This window comes from Channa argus, chromosome 14 (assembly GCF_033026475.1).
Source record: "Channa argus isolate prfri chromosome 14, Channa argus male v1.0, whole genome shotgun sequence".
Taxonomy (NCBI): domain Eukaryota; kingdom Metazoa; phylum Chordata; class Actinopteri; order Anabantiformes; family Channidae; genus Channa; species Channa argus.
The window spans coordinates 15,548,769-15,568,483 of record NC_090210.1 but is presented as its reverse complement, the minus strand read 5'-3'; the positions used below and the strand labels follow the sequence as shown (position 1 = coordinate 15,568,483).

Sequence of the window (19,715 nt, the reverse complement as noted above, 5' to 3'; positions counted from 1 at the left end):
TTTTTTGACTAGTTGATCACTTGCCTTTTTAGCAAACTCTCGAGATTGAATTTTTAGTCAGTACAAAGAGATGCTCAGAAGTCCCTCAGTGCAACTGGGCATGAGATGATGAAGTTCATGTGAAACAATCAGAAGCTGGACCACATATGTATAAACTGCCTACATAAGTGCTTTTTCTGCTTTGTGATTGCTAATACGTTGGCGACAGAAACTTGCCCACAATATTTAATGCTATACAAATTTTGCAAAAAATGCAGGCATAAAACAGGACATTTATTTTATATAAGTCTTCATGCAAAGTAAGAATTTCATTGTTCAGAGTAACTTTTGGTTTATTGTGCTTAATAAATCTAATAATATAAATCTAAATCCATTTGAAATCAATTAAAAACAAATAAACTTACAGAAAAATCTACAATTACTTTCAGCATTTGACTGGGTATCTAATTAGTTATTGCATGAACAAATCATAACATCAACTCCAGTCATCAACACAAGAAAGAGCTATGACACTTGACTAATTAAGTGTCTCAAACCAGCATCCTCCTTACACCACCTTACATCATTTCATCTTCTTTAATCACCCTTCCATTATACACGCGTGATTAAAATAGATTGAACTGATATGAATAAAGAATAGACAAATATAATATTTGTCTATTTTTTGTTACAATCAGTCATAATGGAATGTGAGACCATTGATTAGCAGGCTTCTGATTTCAGTTGATGAGCTCTGACCAACTGTTTAATTAAGATGGAATAAAACATTGTGGCTCTGGCTGTATCCAGCACCCTGGTTTCGATTAATGCTTCCCATTGTGTCCTGACTTGTCATTAAGTACAAAATAGTAAAATGAATGTTAACGTTGGAATAATTCAAAATTAAACTGCATTTATCGTGTTTCAAACATTCGTGCATGTTTTTTATTAATACTGTTGTCGTCATTTTTGAATCAAAATATGGCAAACTTGAGTTATGCTTGCTCCTGATGAATGCTGATAACCTCACAGTTTGCTCTTGGTGTGCTTTGTTTAGCAGTCATGTCCTGCCATGACAGATGGAAGTGCCACTGCAAAGGTCACGCAGACATGTGTAATGAGGGCAATGAAGTGATATACCCATACATCCTGCTAGGAGACAAACAAACATGTGACTGCAGCAGTGGTGATCTGCAGTTCATTCCAATTAAAAGCTTCATCCAAGTGAACCCAGTTCTGCCTAGGTGAGTGCACACACAAGGAAGAGTTGTGTGATTGCATTTTGAAGGATGAGTCGTGGATACATTTACAAGTAATCTAATTATAAAAGGATAAATTTCATTCATGCATATTGCATAAATGATCACATCTTGCTATCACTGTCAACAGAGGGCTAGAGCACATTTTAGTGGAGTAAAGTGAAATCACCATCTCCTTATGATGACGAGATGGAACAACAACGTACAGGTTCTCTCATCAACTCTCAAGGAGTAATTAATTCCGCACAAGTTTAATGGCTGGGACTCTTTACAAGTCAGTTAGAACGGATGAACCCTTTTGGTTGAGAAGTATATTTTTTCTATCCAATGAAGTTTTCCTCCATTTGAAAATAGACTGAGACGTTCCAAATGCTCTTGATCTTGTTGTTTTGCGAATGCTAGCGTTTAGCTTCACATCAATCTAAAGCATTAGGGTAGGGATAATTACAAAAGCCCTGATTTTTTGCCACATCAGAACAATACAAGCATTTTGAAATGTATAGATATAGATTAGAGGTCACTAGCTGGTTGACTCCAGGCTGGATTCAGAGACACTTCTTTCTGGACTGCAAACTGTTTTACTATAAAACAACTATAACTATATTAACTATATACTATAAAACGTATTTTATATATTAAATATACTACGCAGTGTAGCCAACTTAGCAGGGTTTTGTTGCAACCAATTGTTGGAGCAGTCTAGCAGATGTGCAAATTACGTTAAAGAAAACATTATATTCCAAGACTCAGGGGTAGGAAGACTAACTGGATAGGTTTAGATTAAGTTAGAAAGAAACACATTTTTAGTCGCTTCCCCAGAATCTTCGCCAGAGTAGCCTGTTCAAACTTCCTGTAAGTTGGTAACTATCACACAAATGGAAGGATACACAAAATAAACTGTACAACTACAGTACCTCCTAAAACTTGAATTTTCTTGTCTTCACTTGTTTCTTGATCTTCAAATTATATCAAAATAAGAAATCTGCCCAGCAATTGTATGATTAATTGCCTGGTGGTGAAGACTGGTTTTATATTATTTGTGGTGCGATGGTGCAAACTAAAAAAAACAATATTTGCAACAATATTTCCCTGATACTCTATATACCCATCAGCAGAAGTAGTAGAAGTACACAAGCTCAATACTCGAGTAAGTATTACAGTATAGAGGTACCGCTTTAAATCTTTTACTCAAGTGCTAAGCCAGCCAGTTCTGCCCGTGTCAAAAAGCAGCGCTTTGTCCAGTCCCTTCTGTGTTACATGCTGATGCTTATGGTACTCGTTTGAGTCGGTGATCAAAGCTTGGAGCTTTCAGTGTAGTACAATGGAAACCTCAACACTTTAATATTTCATGCCTAAAGGAATGACATAGAATTTCATCTAAAAAAGTCTCATATGGAGGGGGACTGAGTGGTGGATGGTACAACAAGACACAGGACTCCATTGTAGGAAAGGGTTTGACACTAGTGTGAGACACCATCCACTTTAATGTTGATGGTAACACAAGGTGGCCCGGGTGGTTACTATAGTAAGGATGTACATGTGTGCCGTTGTCACTGAATGTAGTGTTTTGTGCCAAACCCATGTTGTATCTTAATGTAACCTTATCCTGAAGCATTTATTCAGCATTTATTAATTCATAGTATTTTTTTCATTACAAAAAAAAACTTAGATTATTGAATTAAAACCACCACTTGCCAGCAAGGTTCTGGCTGATTGGTGTATAAGTGTGTATGTGTGTGGTATGGATACTGTATCAGCGTATATAAGACACTAAAATGAGAATATACATTTGCTTGAAAAAGTTTGTGACAAAGTGCAGAACCAAAGCACAAGCTTGTCAACAACAATGACTTAAACGGGTGAGGAATCTACTCACAGGCTGGAGAACACACAGTTGTGCTAAGCTTGCACTCTGGAAAATTCCACCTTATTTGTCACAGTTGACCAGTGAAGAGAATAATCTGTGGAGCTTCCACCTCTACCCACAATACAGTATGTAGTAAGCATCAGTGTGTGTGTGTGTGTGTTTGTGTGTGTTTGTGTGTGTGTGTGTGTGTGTGTGTGTGTGAGACAGCATGGCACATGACTATACCACAGTGTGTATCCTGTCACAGTGGAGTGAATCTGTTCTGCTCAAAGTAAAGTCACGTTTTCTGCAGATTTGTCCTGGAGTGGAAGCACAGCACTTTCAGTTGTATTTTTTTTTAGTCCTTGCAGCCTTCCTTACTTCTTCTCTATTCCTTGTCTACTCCTGTCCTACCTGATTTAACCTGTATGCATGCAATTCAAACCATTCTGTACTTTTTAAAAAAAATAGATAACCTCCCGATTATAATTTGCTTGTTAAAAACTGATTTACTTACTGGGTTGCTGTCACTCATCTTGGCTAATAAATGAGCAAAGTTTAGTCTGATTAATATTGCCCCTTATTCCTAACACTGTGTAAACAATGAGTAATGATGTAAAGGCTGAGACTATAACATATATAGCATATTATATTAAGCATAGCATATTTAGCACTCTTAGTCATGTTACATTTTCCAATCCATGCTACTATGCTAACTGAATGAACTTTTTATTCACGCAAATGTAAAAGTAATAAATAAATTTGAGTATACATTTCTAAGTTTCAGGTCAATTTAACATAAAAAGTTAGTTTTTTATTGTCAGGAGTCATAGGTTCTTTACATAATGTTCACTTACTGTATGTCTTTAATACATGTTACATAAAGTCATAATTGTTTTTTGTTGTTGTTGTTGTTGTTGTTTTCATTATAATTAAAACAATCTTATTCATGATAAATGTTAATGTTAAATCCAGTCCCTACATACTTTGGATGCTTAATATAATGTCCCTGAACTGGTACAAAGTGGCTCCAACAGGAGCAAGTTTATTTAGCAATGTGTTATTGTAACAATGTGAAGAACTATGGATCATTTTGTGAATAGAAGGAGTTAACTCCTCAGCAGTTCATATGTTTTAAGTTTGCAGAACAAGCAAAGGATGTTCAATAAAGAAACACATTTATATCAAATAATCAAGAAGCTCAGCCTTATGTAGATCGAACAACTTAATTAAACCACCTAATCAACCAAAATAAGTGAGGCAATGCACATCCATCAAGATAACTTTGTGTGCGTATTAAATGAAACAATTAATATACAATTATAGGGCAGCCAATTCACTCGTGCTTTGAGTTTGAACATGTGTATCTTGGGGACAAAGTACTGAGTGTCAGCATGTTGTGAGTTTTATTCTTTTTATTGCATTTGTTCATAAAAATAATAACACCATCTTATTTTTATCATACAAACAGTCCCCTTTATTTGTGTGGCCTGTTAGAGGTAAATAATAATTGATAAATCATGCATGTGGTAAGTTGTACTTTAATCCTAGCATGGCTTCTGTGCTGCCGTAAGCCTCTAAACATGTCTTTGTCCACAGATCCAGTCAAACGTTTTAGCATTAAAAGCTCTGACTGAAACTCCAAGTGGCATGAGGTCATCTGATTCCCTCTGCCCCCCCCAACCTCCCTGCATACAGCCCTGCCTCCTCTGGTGATAATAAAGCTGTAACCCTGTTAATAGCACCAACAGCAGATTAATCAGAAGCCCCTTGGTAAAAGCCCTCTCTGCCTGGGCACAAGTAGAGCTTGGGTTACTCGGTCTGACTGCCTCTTCGACCCTGGCATGTGTTTTCCCTACTGCTATTACACATACAAATACAAATACATTCCTAAGCATAACAGTTTGGCAAAAACAATGTGCACACCTGAAGCTAAGCATCCCATATGTGTGTTTTGTGGTGCATTGATCAGGTGTGATACTGATTTTACAAAGAAGCTGAATAACATTATGATTTATGACTGGGTACAAATGGCCTCCAGGCTTTTTCCACAAACTAGAGGTTCCAACACCTTTGCTATGCATATGTGTGAAGAGGGGACTGGAAGTTGATGGAGTGATTAGCTTATCAGATGTGCACAGGACACATAATGGGTAAAAACATAGACATCTTTGACATAAACATCTTTGGCTTGTGTCACTCATCAGAGTGAGCAGCATTTACAATACAGAGTTTATACATAGTTTCTGTTTGGTTATTGTTATTATTGAGCTTTTAAAGCTATTTCAGACATGTATTCTGGAAATTAGAGATGTCTGGGTCATGTCTAAGACATTCACTGATTACAAATTCACATCGTTTCACACCTAACCTTTCTTTTAATGCACCGTGAACCAGAATTACTTTACTTTACTAGAAAATTGTGTGGAAACCTGTTTCCTATACCCAAAGTGAAACTAAACAGATTAAGCTGTATTAAAGAAAAAGCTAAATGGCATCCAGACAAAACTTAATAAATCTAGCAGTCTTTACTTAAAATAAGCAGATTTCTATTCATCTGGCTTTTCTCACGTTAAAGAGTTCTTCATTCAGCATGCACTTACAGCCACAGATGTTGCAACCATTTTGTACCAAATCAATGCTTTCAACAACTTTTTAAAATGGTTAAAAGTGTCTGGGAGCAGACACTCAATTAAAGAATAATATTTATCAAGGTTATTCTTTTTTTTATTATTGTGAAATAAAATGTTCATTGCTAAAAGACAGTGTTTTTATTATATACGAACCAAAAAGAAGAGCTTCTGTAGAGTTTTAAATCTCAATGCATGCTGGGAAGTCTAATAATAAAAATATTATTATTGTAAGTGAACATATCAACTCAACTCAACTCTATTCATGGAGCACTTTAACACAACCCCGGCTGACCAGGTGCTGTACATAGAAAGTCAAATAATAACACAAACATTCCATAATTTAGGTGCAGCAACAGCAAAGGCTGTATGTTCTAATCAGTACCTAGATACTGGATCATGGTGAATTCCATTCATTTAACTCATAATTTCAAGTTACAAGTACAGTATGTACAGATGTAAACTGTTCCAATATCTAGGTACCTCTTTAGCACATACAGGGGGGCTCTTTCCTTTTCAGTCATCAAGTAAAACCATCAGAAAGATTCACTGTCTTTTTTTTTATTGGACATGTTTCAACTTAAGACTAATTTGATAAATTTTATGTAAGAATCATTTACCAACACAAGACATGAGCACTGTACTAATACTTCAGTAGTGACCTGCTATTCAGTCTCAGTGCACGTTTGCATGACGTCAGGTTTGCCATTATGCTTAATGTCCTATCCCATCCAGATGTGCAGAACTTCCGCTCAGTTGGCTGCTACTTGCTGATGTAATGCAAAGTGACATAAAGGTAACTCATTTTGTGATAATCATCTATCCACATATCCAAAGTGACTCCCTGTCAGCTGCATTCTCAGCTCTGGAATGAGAATGAATTGAGGGGTCAAGGGTTGTGTCGCAGTCATTCACAGTTGGAAAAAAATCATAACAGCTGATGGCTGATTAGGTAAAGTGAAATAAAAGATAAAACGATCCTGGTGTAGATGATGCTGATTCTCATGTTTACTTCACCCACTGCCAATCTTCATTTTGTTCATTTTTACCTTTGTCTAGAGTTGAATGAACGAATATGATATCAATTTGAATATAAATCTATTTCTACTTGATTTTAAAGTCTTTATTGTGGATTGGATCATTATTATGACCTCTTTCTGACAGACTGACTACTGATTGTTTATGATCCAGTGAGTTAACAAGTCAGGTTGTGGTCTGCTCTCAGATAATACTTTGTCAACCTAATTAGTATGTCTTTCAACTGCCCCTAGCCTTCTGTTGTACCTCCTCTTAGGTAACAACATATAAACCTGAAAAATTTAATTTTCCTCACTTTCCCGAACCCGAAAGCATCATGACAAAATTCCCTCCCTTGCAATTATGAAAAACGACAAATCATTGATATTTAGCTATGGTCATTAGTTACCCAGAACCACATCCAACCACCAAATTGATATACCTAGATATTAAGGATATGCATAAATAATCAATCAACTAGACACTAGTTGATTATACTAGACACCAAAGTAAAGTGCTCATTATGCAGGACGAAGCTATCTTCCCATGGTTCCACCAGCAGGAGTTATGTCACAATTGTGCCCATACCTACTAGAGATGGAGAACAGTGGATTATGGCACCCATCACGTGCAAAGGACATAGCTCTTGAGAGATTTCTTAGAAACCTGTTTTAACAGTATAAATGATTACAGCCATGGATGGTTATTCTAAACAAGAGCTCAGGGGCTCACTAGGTTTCAGCTCACTTAAAGACAGAAAATTACAAAAAAAAAAAAAAAAAACGAAAAAGAAAAAAATGACCATTTACAATTAGTCATTTGGCTTTGTGTCATCAGCATGCCAATAATAGAAAAAGCTGTGTCACCATATGAAAGAACGTGGTATTAGCCCTGTTTTAACCAAATGGTTTGTTCCTTAGGCTGAGAGGCTTTATCCTGGACAGTACAAGACTGAGCTCTGTGACAGGCAGGAGGAATTTGAAACTTGCCTCTGCTGTAAAAAGACAATATAACTGGTCATATATAATATGACCAACAACAGAAAAAGGACGAAGACACAAAAGGATCATTTACCATTTCAACCAATGACAAGTCATTTGTATATAAAAAGGGGTTCATAAACTTCACCGCGTAAAGTTTTGGTCCAGGTCACGATCCAGCTAACTGAGGAAGGACAGCAACAGCTGCTAAACTTTAGGCCTGACAAATGACTTGCATTAAATCACCAACAATCAAATCAGGCAAACTGAGTTATCCACATATGAAGAACTGGGGCACGCGTTTCTCAAGATCACAGTATTAGTTTACTGCATTTGTTTCGTTCTGAGCCACATCTCGTGCTGACATGTTTTGACACAAATTCAGATTATTTAATTCAGCAACAGAAATTCTGATTGTTAATGCGACTTACCACCTCTCTTTCTATGTGTGTGTCTTTCTGCCAGCTGGAGGCCTCAATGCCTCCTGCCATTAAAAAAACTGCTGCACGTCTACTATGGTAGGCTGATTGGTGTCGAGTTGTTGGCAAGACAGTCTCCTAAAGTGATTACATCCACAGCCACATCCTTTGCTCATTGTCATTTTCTCTTAATGTGCTTAGATGATTGGAAAATACAGAGCTGAGAAAACGAGGGCTGGAAAAAAGAATTTCAATTTCACTTTATTTAAAAAAAGTATTTTCTAACAAAACTCGGAAAAAAACTGTGCTTTTAATGTTCTTCAATGCTATGTATCTTTTCCATGTTTTTAAACCTTTGCTGCAAATGCTGCTAAGGCAGAAGGTTAAAAAACCAGATTTGAACTTACCAACATTAGACTAGTGTCCTTTTCTAATACTTTAATCTTCACAAAATACAGTCAACATCTACAATGACTGGTGTTACAGTAATAAAAGCTTGCATATAAAAAGTTTTGACTTACCTTTCCTATATACTGTGGTTCAGACCCCATGTACTCCTCCAGGACAAAGAACTGGTTCCAAACCCATCCTCTTTTAATACGCTGCACCCTCCTTAACCTCCCATGTCTCCTTAACCTTGTGCTGGGCTCTGATGATGTCACTTCCCCAACAGATGCCCTCATACTCTTACTTCCAGAATCTTCTCTGGGCGACATGGCTTCATCCTTAGTTCTGACCTGGGCCTGAGTGTGCAGGGGGATTTGGTAGCTGCACTCCAACAGGAAACAGGAGCCCACCAGAAACAGACTGACATATTCCCATATGATCATGAGGGAGTGTTGTAGTTAAAAAAGGAAAGGAAGGGAAAAGTTCAGAAGGCTGGCTACTTCCAGGCTGAACATGGACATACATCCGAAGTTGTTGTCCTGCAGGTTAGCATCAGTAAGTATTTAAATTCCAGTAGGTGCCAAGATGTTGACAGAGAGATCTGTTAACGTACTATTTGTGCTGAAAGTTGTGAGTTACTGAAGATCATTATGTTGGGTGAGGAGGCTCCTTTAAAGGGCTGCAGTTTAGAGCAAAGTTTTTGCAACTGATGCTTGGAGCAAAGGCATCCAACTTGTCTCCTCTTCAGATTTTTTTTATTTGTCAGTCCTCAGTTTAGATACCTGGGGGGATGACAACAAGTCTGGTAAGTGTAGAACTTCAATGTGATGACACAATATACTAATTTTTATAGTATATGCAGATGTTTCATAATTCCTGGATATCATGTGAACACCTGAAAAAATTCCCACTCTCTACCTTACTCAACACGTTCAACACAGTGTCAGATAATGATACTACCTAAGGCGTCAAGTTGTGCCCCTTTTTTTGTTATGTTACAGCCTTATTCCAAAACGGATCAAATTCATTGTTTTCCTCACAATTCTACAAACAATGCAGCATAATGACAACATGAAAGAAGTTTGTTTTAAATCTTTACACAGATCTGAAAATGGATGTGCACCGACACGCCCCATCCAATCTAATGGAGCTCGAGAAGTACTGCAAAGAAGAATAGGAGAAACTGCCCAAAAATAAGTGTCATACTCAAAAAGACTTGAGGCTGTAAATGGTGCTAAAGGTGCTTCAGCAAACTATTAAGCAAATGAGGTGAATATTTATGTCCATGTGATTTTTTATGTACATGTAAATACTTTCCATATTCACTTTTTATAGTGCTTTTCTAACTTATTGGTACCCAAAGCACTTTACACTGCTTATCATTCAGCCATTCACAATCACACCCTTTGGTGTTACTAGTGGATGCTCCAGTGCCACTGTTTGAAACCAAGGGGACAACAGTGTTTGATATTGATGCTACAGGTACACTTTCGCGTCAATAGAGGACGCTCCAGGAATGTCACTACTTCGGGAACAACTTTACATACAGTACAGGATTAGGCACAAAAAATTCACAGTAAGGTTAAGTTACAAGATAAATTACATAAAACCAAAACCTAACAAACAGTGACAATGTCACACACATACTTACTACATACATTTCTATAGTAACCACTTGGTCATGTTGTGTTACAATCATGATTAAAACGCACATTGTCTCGCATCAAATCCTGAAAATCCTTTGGAAGACCTGTGTCTTGTTGTACCAACCACCACCCTGCCTACTACTCAATGTGACTTCTTTTCTTGATGTAGTAAGTCATTGCTTCAGCGTCAGGGTTTGCATTGCACTACACTTAATGCACTGAGCATCGATCATCGACTCAAGCGAGTACCCTGACCATTAGCATGCAATGCAAAGGGACTGGACAAAGCGGCACTTTTTGATCCCTTGGGAATGAGAACAAGCTGACCTTACCATAATGCGTGTGAGCAATCTAATAGTCTATGCGAAAGGTTTAGTAATTGTGAATGACTGCTACCACCTCTGCAGTAACCATCAACAACATATCAGGCCAATCACCAAGGCTTTCTGACCAGATAGAAGTTCTAATTAGAAAAAGACTTTAACACTCAAGGTTGGCAGCTTTGCTGGATTAGTCTGTCAGCTCATGTGTGGCGCCTGCACGTGCAGAAGGGACTATTTGTTTATGCAGGGGAAGTTATAGAAGCCTCATGACGTGGATAATTTCACATAGGATGAATTTAGTCTTTTACAGTATTACTCTCCGACAGCAATTTTAAACAGTTTGGTTTTATGTGCACAGGATTGACCATAGGGCAATATCTGACATGTCTGTTTGACATAGGTTTCTGCGACATGACACAATATGTCATGTCAAATATGTCAATGGACTATCATATTATCATTCTTAGATGTTAATCTCCAGATGTTGGTGCTTTGAGGGATGTAAAGATAAAATATTATGTTGGGGTTATTAATCTATGGGCTACAGTTTGAGGCTGTTTTTGCAGCATATACACAAATTTTCATTTTCGTAAATTGTAATACATATATCGTATTTGTAAGGTGCCCATGGAAATACAGACAACAATTACTGGATTGTTTTGGTACTGGAAGAAATCAGACAACATACATTCCCTGACAGATGTGGTGCATAATGGAAAAATCTAATGTTTTTTTTTTTAAACAACTGGTGACTCCAAAGAGGTAATTAAATTGTGCATTGAAGATAATCTACATTAATAAACCTGGGCCAGCACCCGACTACTAAATATACAGTTACCTTTGCATTCTATGTCTAAAAAGGTGTGATACACTTGTGTCTTCACTCAGCTAAGAACAGCAACGTGCTTCCTTGACAACATTTTCTAAAGTAGAAGTGTTATATCTTCCGAGCGAGCTGAGTCGATCAAGCAGCCCAAAGATACTGCCACGAATCTCCTACAGTTCTCTACTCTACTGGCTGAGCTCTCAGAGGAAGAACAAACACATGCAGATTACAAACCTGCTCACATGTTTAGTGAGTAATGACTAAAACATTATTTGGCCTGTTAGGGCTCAATCTAAAAACCTTGGCAATATTAGCATCACATTTTAAACTGAGCAGGGTGAACAGGTGCATGCTACAAGGCAGCAAAGCATTTTATTAAGGCCACTTTGTTATATTCTTCTCTCTTAAGCTGGGCCATAAGCTTTATCCAACCTTAACTTCTGCATGTCAACACCAGAAAAACTGGATGTTTTAATACAACATATTTTCAGACATTTTTGCAGAAGATAAATACCTTGTCTGGGTCTCAAACTATCTATGCTTTGCCGTTTATATACTATAAAATAACTATAAAAAACTATAACTCTAAAATCAGGTAGCATTTACATTCCCTACAAAATCATTTAAGCAAACTGCTATTTAGTTGTCCAGAAATTATTTTAGGAAATAGGGTTAATTAAATTCAGGAAGCATACGTCACCAATAACAACCTCAGTTTTTTTGCCAGTGCAATGGACGCTGCCTGAACAATGCCTTTCCTACAGGGGACACAGTTTTCAAAAGTTTGTCAGTGAGCAAAATACACATTTTAGAATATAAGTGTGCCTCCAAACTTAAACGTTTATAGGCCTTAAATTATGAACTGTAAGGGAGCCACCGGGCTTAAATATTAATACCAGTTCTGCTGCTGTTTGCTCAGACTAACTGCTGCTGCAGGCTGGAAATGAACCCAACTCTCACCTTCTACTCGGAGATTCAAATGTTTCCAATCTTTCTACTACAGTTTAAAGGAGTTGTTGGAAAGGTGCAAAGCTTTTTCTATCCAGTTTGGCCCGTATCCGCATAAGATTGTCAGGGGTTCGATAAGCAATTTGAACTTGAACTAAAGAAAATCAAAGGTGAATATAGAAAATCTGTTACAGATTTGTCATAAACAATAATAATGTTTGTCAAAAAGTGCTTGATTCACTTTATATCATTTGGGACATTTGCTCTACTGCCCATACTATCACATGACCAGGCTGTTATGGATCAGTGCTCCCTGAAACAAGAGTAGGAGAAATGTGTGTGTGTGTGTGTTCTCCAGAGAGCCTTTAGCCCAGTCAGCCACATAACCTCACAGAATATTAAAATATATTTGAAAGGAAAATAAAAGTAGAGTGGTACTTCAGAGTAGATAAACTCATTGTGGATTGCTACGACCTGCAAGTTTAAAGCATATTGTGCTACATTGCTACATGTTGTGTTGATATATTTCTGTGGATGGCCCATGGCACATTCACCTGAGGGCTGCTGAAACTGTAAAAATAAACAAACCAGTCTTCCAGTCCAGGATTATTGGATTTTGGGCCAAAGTATGTACATTCTGCACAATCAGATATAGAGAGCACTATGATATCTAACACTGTGTACTGAAGTAAAGGATGATTAAATTCCTTTTCAAATTTTGTGGTCTTTATCATCCAAATAAATCTACAAACTATTATTTGCTGGCTGGGAATGGCTCCAGGATTCATCATGGTGAAATAGTATCACTTGTGAATGAGGTCAGCGACTATTACCTGTTAATATGCTGTACCGCCCAACCAATAAAAACTAAACCGTTATCACAGTTTAATAGATGTTAACAAAATGTTTAGGGTTGTGTTCCGACTGATCTCTGCCTCTGCAACCCCACATTTTCATATATGACATAAAAATATATGCAGTTACTGTATATTGCTGTTAAAAGTATAAGTGAGCCCATCTAGACAATATGATAAATGGACTGCACTTATATAGCGCTTTTCGACCTTAATGATACTTAAAGCGCTTTACGCTGCTTATCATTCACCCATTAACAATCACACACACACTCACACCAATGGGGGGCTGCTTTGCAAAACTCACTAGGAGCAACTTAGTTGGGGTTCAGTGTCTTGCTCAAACATTGTTTGACATGTGGCCAGAGGAGCTGGGGATCAAACCAACAACCCCTGAAATTAGTAGACGACTGCTCTACCTACTGAGAAGCAATCACCCCAAAAGGCCCAGACTCTCACAGCCATGCCCCCTTTCGTTTTTGCCCATTTTCTGATTTAAAAAAAACAACTCAACATTCTGCGATCAAAGTCAGAACTCTGAGAAATAAAGTCAGAACGTAAATAATTTTTGGTGGCTTCAATTCTACATTCTGTCACACACATACACACAGACCCTTCCCCCCTCTTCCTGGTCAACCAACAAACAAGACACTAGACTTTTCCACAGGTGACTGGGATTTGAAAATAGTGTGAGACATTGTGAGCTTTAACGATGATCGTAACACACGACTACATCATTACTATAGTAAGGAATTACGTTGGCTTCTGGTCACTGTTTGTATGATTTAGTTTTTAGGTAATTTATCTCACACCTCAACCTCCCCCTGAAGTTAGATTTGCCTATTCCTAACGCAGCTTTTGTGTGTATATTAAGTCATTCCCTTGGTGTCAAATGGTGGCTCTCCTGAAGTGTCCAATACTGACATCAAAGTCTATCTGTGGCATCGAAACGCTGCGCTGTTGCTCTCTGCCTGCTTTGTTATCCACCCAATTTTTTGCTTACTGAACACAAGTTTGCCTGTATGAACACTTTTTACAGTAATTGTCTGCTAACCTGGTTTTGTCTGGTCCTGGTCTGGTCCCAACTCTGGAGCATTTCATTTGTGTGGAAAGTGTTATCCAACCTCGATCTGGTTCAAAACATCATATTTAAACTAATTAGCTTTGTCAGCACGTCTTTTTAAAACAGTGACGTCTCCTGTTCTTTGAGTTTTACACCGTGAAAACAAACAATGAGGGGGAATCTACGGTGGTGCCTATGGTGACTTTTGTGAAATTCTCTTTGTGTGTGTGTGTATGTGTGTTTGTACATAAAATTACAAAGTAGAAGAATAACTATACATTCCATTCACCCAAACAATAATCCAATTAATTACAAATTTACCTCAGTTGTCTTTATGGTCTGTACACCACCACCCTCTCTCGATCAAACCTCAAATCCTCTAATGGGAAGAAAAAGAAAATAGGAGAATCCTTAGAAAGAGAGTCTTCCACAGTGCAGAAACTGAACAATTTTCAGGTGTATTCTCTGTGGATTTTAAGCTTGTGAACCTCAAAGTTCTGAACCTCTGTGCTGCCCTAATTGATTCAACTATTCTTGGACACTATTGATTATTGTGCCCAGAAGTCTCAATGCTGAAAGTCATTGGTGCACGTTTATTGTGTCTCCTACCGAGGTGAACATTCCCCACAAACAGCCATCACATGTACAAATTTTTTTTGTACTTTTTTACAAAGTTTTCTGCAGACATTTGATGCCTACAATATATATTTACCCCTTTTGTCAATTAAAACCTACAAATCATCAACCAGGCCCCATTAAAATAAAAAAAATGCTCCAGTCAAAGGTCATTTTTATGAAGGCATAAAGTGAAATGCACCTGAACTTTTCCACCCAGCAGCTGGATGGCTTGTCACACACCGGCTTCAGATGTCATCAGGCCTGCACCTGTCATTATTTGTTGCTATAGGCACCATAAATATGAGCTGCAAGGGGTTTTTTCCTCTGGCAGCCAGTAGCCACAAGTAATTGTACTTGCAATATCATGCGGGTGACTGTTGTCATGGTTGCAATAATAATGACTGGATGTTTTGGACGTTTGCCTTAAAAAAGTTTTGAGGAAAAAAAGTCCAGATGAATGTTAAATTTAATCTGGCATTTCTTACTATACTGCACGATGGTAGGGCTGTTTCTACTATATGCAAACAGCATCTTGAATGCCCATATAAATATTGAATAAGATAGAGACTGGAACCATCTAAAGGAATTCAATGAAGGTCTGTTTACTTAAGTTGGCTGAAAGAGCACAAATGTGTGAAATGTCACTTGGAACAACATACTCCCTGGACTTTTTATGGTGAGCTCTCTCAGCCAAATGGACAGGTGTCTCCTCTAATATTCCATGCACCACTTAACACTAACTACCTAATTAATGACCCCATCAAGCACACATTAAACCTAATGCTCTGAGAAGAGCAGAGCTGATTGTTTTCTGGACTACTGACAGGAAAGGTTTAACCATGAAGAATGTAATTTAAAGATGATTCTGATACAGGCATTAAGACCCTCATTATGGTTTATATTATAGGTTACAGTGCGGTTGTATGGTACATGTGTTTGTAAGACACCAACAGTATGAGCGAAAGCAGATTTTTTTCAGTGAGATACACTGTATTTTATACCACATTGTCCTCACACTGTTTCTCCTGCTTGATTGATTGCATATCACTATGAAGCAGGTCCAGCACAATTCTTCAATGTTTCCAGTAACACCTTATGTGGATATAGTAATGGGTTATTATGCAGGACTTCCTGTGTGTAGGCACAGTAGGTTGTTATTATGTGCTATCATGTGCCTGACCTTCATTGCCATGGTTACAGTACTAAGCCTCGAGCTACAACTTTGTTATTTAGGCACATTTACTGACAAGAGTTTTTTGTTTGGAAGAGAAACACTTCCATATTCACAGCCTTGGAGTTCTGTGCTTAAACATGGTAAGCGATAACACTAGATGCTGGAGTCCACCTGAGCGGCACCCGAACCTGGGCATGGTGCGCTGAACGTAATCATAGAACAGAGCAATCACAATGTTCCAACAAGTTAGAGCAATAAAATTAGTCAAACAAACAGGACTTTTGGGGTAAAAACCCTCTGATTGCCTAGTATGCTATAAGAGAACATACATACTCCAGTAAATAACAAACTACACAGTAGGCTTTTTTGTATGAGTACACATTTAATAATTAAAATGATACATTTGTGTTTTTTTTTTTTACTGTCATCAAATACGGTTAAAATATGGTTATTAAGTCTCAGTAGTTCATACTGCTCTAAAACTGAGTGTTGTACCAAGACATCAGTTAGCATTTTTGCACATTGGCTCCCCTCATCCCAAAGTCTGAGTTTTTTTTAATGGGTTTATTGGTTAAAAGGCTAACATGTCTTGTTCTCTGAAATACAGTTGCTAACAAGAGGCTAAATGAGATTAAGAGAATTGTCAGGAATATCAAATGCCAACAGGCCAGAGACGGAGACTGTTCTACTCACTAATCCATCCTTACAGATCACTAATTTCATCAGGTCAGTACAAGAACAGATTTCATGGAAGAGGTAAGAAATTACAAATTGGAAGTTTAGTGGTGACATTCAACTGAGGTATGGTTTCTTTATAGACTGATAAAAGCTTCTTACATCCAGTAATTGTATTCAAGCTTCAACAATTTGTGTTAATCTGTGCAGAGTTTCTTGCTGTACAAAACATGTCATAAGCGTTTGACATTCAGCGTTTTTTCAGCAGTCCAAATTTTAATGGAGTTCTTGTGTTCCTGTTGAAGGAACCAGGGACGGCTAACTTCCAGGTTAGCCTAAAAAATGGGTCATTCCCATGTCAACCTATATACATCACAAATCCCCCAACTGATTTTTATTATCAGAATGTTATCAATTTGATTAAATATTGTTTATGAAGTCCATAAAGGCTAAAAAATGATTTTATTTAATATCCATTTACCTTTGAAGGTGCCAAGAGCTGCAAGTGGAGAATTTTTGGTTTTCAACTTTAACGTGTGACTAGTAGCCACCAGTGCCCGATCTAGTAATGGGAAATGTTAAAGAAGAAATTGGATTGTATCATAAAGCATGCACAGCTTTATGTTTTTCCATTTAGCTCTTTTTGAGAAATTATCCACCACATTTACTGTCTAACATCTTCGCAGAACTGTGTAAAGAGCTGTCTGGAAGGTCAAACATAATTGACATTTGTGTTATTCCAACAGCTTCACCATTAATGGAGCTAAAAATGTATAGTATGACCTGAAGCTACAGTGTTCAAAGAAAGGTCATCGCATCATTAAAATGACAAAGGATAACTGAATTCCATTCTACAATTACTTCAAAACATGAATAGACACAAGGCGTGAAATGTTTGGGTCCAACATACTGTATGTTCTGCAATTAAGTAACATATTATAAATAGTAGCAAAAAACCTGTTTGACATTTATTAAAGTAAGTTGAAGAAATTATAAACAGCTATGATCTTTTAGATATAAATACATAATTTATAAATGCACAGCACATTTTATTGATTACAGATTTTATGCAGTATACCTGTGCCAGTGGACATTACTGTGTGTGTGTGTGCGTGTGTGTGTGTGTGTGTGTGTGTGTGTGTGTGTGTGTGTGTGTGTGTGTGTGTGTGTGTGTGTGTGTGTGTGTGTGTGTGTAGTGTAGTGTCGGGTATCTAGGCCCAGTTCCACTGCAGTGATCTTTAAAGAGCCAGACAGTGTCACAGTGATTCAGACTCAGCTGCCACCTACCAGGCCACAGCAGCAATTTATAACTTTTCAGATAAGACAAAGGATGGTGCGTGGTGCTGTCTGCAGACATAACACGCTGTACTTCTTCCCAGAATGTGCAGATGCACTCAAATTTTTACTGTAATTTTCTTATATTCTATAATTTGATTCTGCCCATGCTTCACTACACATTTACATGTTCATGTGGCGCATACAAAGCAAAAAACACTTAGTCACGAGTAACTATGGCATGTCATTCTAATGGCACTGACCGGACATAACCATTTCAAACCGCCAAATAGCTGCTTCAACATGATTGGCTCCAGCATCAATGGGGCCGGAGTGTGTTAGCACATAGTCTAAATTCCCTTTCTTTTTAATAACAACCTGAAGGTTCCACAGCACAAAACACAGTTTCATCAATCATTTCCCTCCAGGTTTGTGTTATGACAATGAATTTTTATTATTGCAACACTGTTTGAAAAATAATGGCTTTTCCCTTCAGTTTGTTTAATGGCTCTAAATACTGTGATATTAATTTTCCTTAGGCTCTGTTTGCCCGGAGAAGTCAAACATCTGATGAAAATGAATGCTATATCATGTAATCATACTTTGCAACTTTTCACCATCAACTACTTTCACTTGGAAATAGGACACAAATGGCTGAAGCTTTAAAGACTAGAAAACAAAGAAACTCAAGGTTGTTCAATACAACCATGGTAAAAATAGAGATGCAAGAACTGGCACAAAAAAGGTGATAAGCGTAGAGTTCTGTCAGACTGACACATTGAGCTCCCAAAGAGCTACTTTAAACCAGCCACTCCTTGCAATTATTGCTGCTGCAATTTTTGTATTAACAGAAAAAGACCAAACAGATATACCGATCACTATTGATTAGTTAGGGTAAATCAAATCCCCTCGTACAGAAACTCACCAACAGGAAGTCAAAATGAGCGAATGATGTAGCTTATTGTTCGATATGGCAGTAGAAATGACATTTATGTGAGTTTCAGACAGTTGTTTTAAGGTAAAAGTATACTTTCTTCAAGACAAAAAACAAAGCAAGAGCTACTTTCAACACTCACGCACCCAAAGGACCAAGAAGTGACTGAAAGAAACAGTAGTTTCTAAGAAAAGGAAGGCCTCCTCCAAAATCCTCACAATCCTCTGAATCCTCAGCCACCCAGTCAAGGATAAAGAAGAGGCTGGATTGGAGGCAACGCCACTTTTATTGTAACAATCTCTTAACAACCAAAAACTAAGCATTTAAAAAGCGAAGGAGGCTAAATCAGAGGGAGCTGCTTGTGCTTAGGGGTTATCCTCCTTCTAAAACACAAGAAAACAAGACATCCTGCTGTCCTTTAAAGCATTTTCTCTGCGGTGTGAAAAACTTTTCTGAGCCTGACTCCTGAGCCTTAGCTGATAGCACAGCTGGAGCAGCTGAAGGTAGACACACGGGAGAGGCTGAAGGGCATTTTCATCTTGAAGAAGACTGTGCTGAAGCCAAACTCCTATGGGTTGAATGCCAGCATGAGCTACTGCCTACTGGCGTTAGGTGGATATAACTGTGAATTGTTTTTCTTTATTATTTGAGTTTGAACCCTCTGAAGTCATTGATCATGCCGGTGGGATCAAATGATAAGACAGGTTCAGTGTTGAAAATTAAGGGAAAATCAAACATTTTTTAAACAGCTAAAGACTCCTAAGGGTTAAGTTACAGCAGAAAAGGTGATGTTGCAAAAAATAAAAAAGTCTGAACCATTTTTTCAGACTCACTTGGGCCCCTGGGGTGTCTGGTGTACTGA

The 19,715-nt window shown here is 37.7% G+C and overlaps 1 protein-coding gene across 1 annotated transcript in view; it reads right to left on the bottom strand.

Moving 5' to 3' along the window:
* Positions 1-19,715, bottom strand: part of LOC137098587 (cadherin-12-like) — a 74,935-nt gene that overhangs the window by 42,316 nt on the left and 12,904 nt on the right. Inside the window, exon 2 of the mRNA XM_067474981.1 lies at positions 8,652-9,299. Within this exon, the coding sequence (XP_067331082.1) occupies positions 8,652-8,960 (309 nt within the window). The 5' untranslated portion in view covers positions 8,961-9,299. The remainder of the gene's footprint in view (positions 1-8,651; positions 9,300-19,715) is intronic.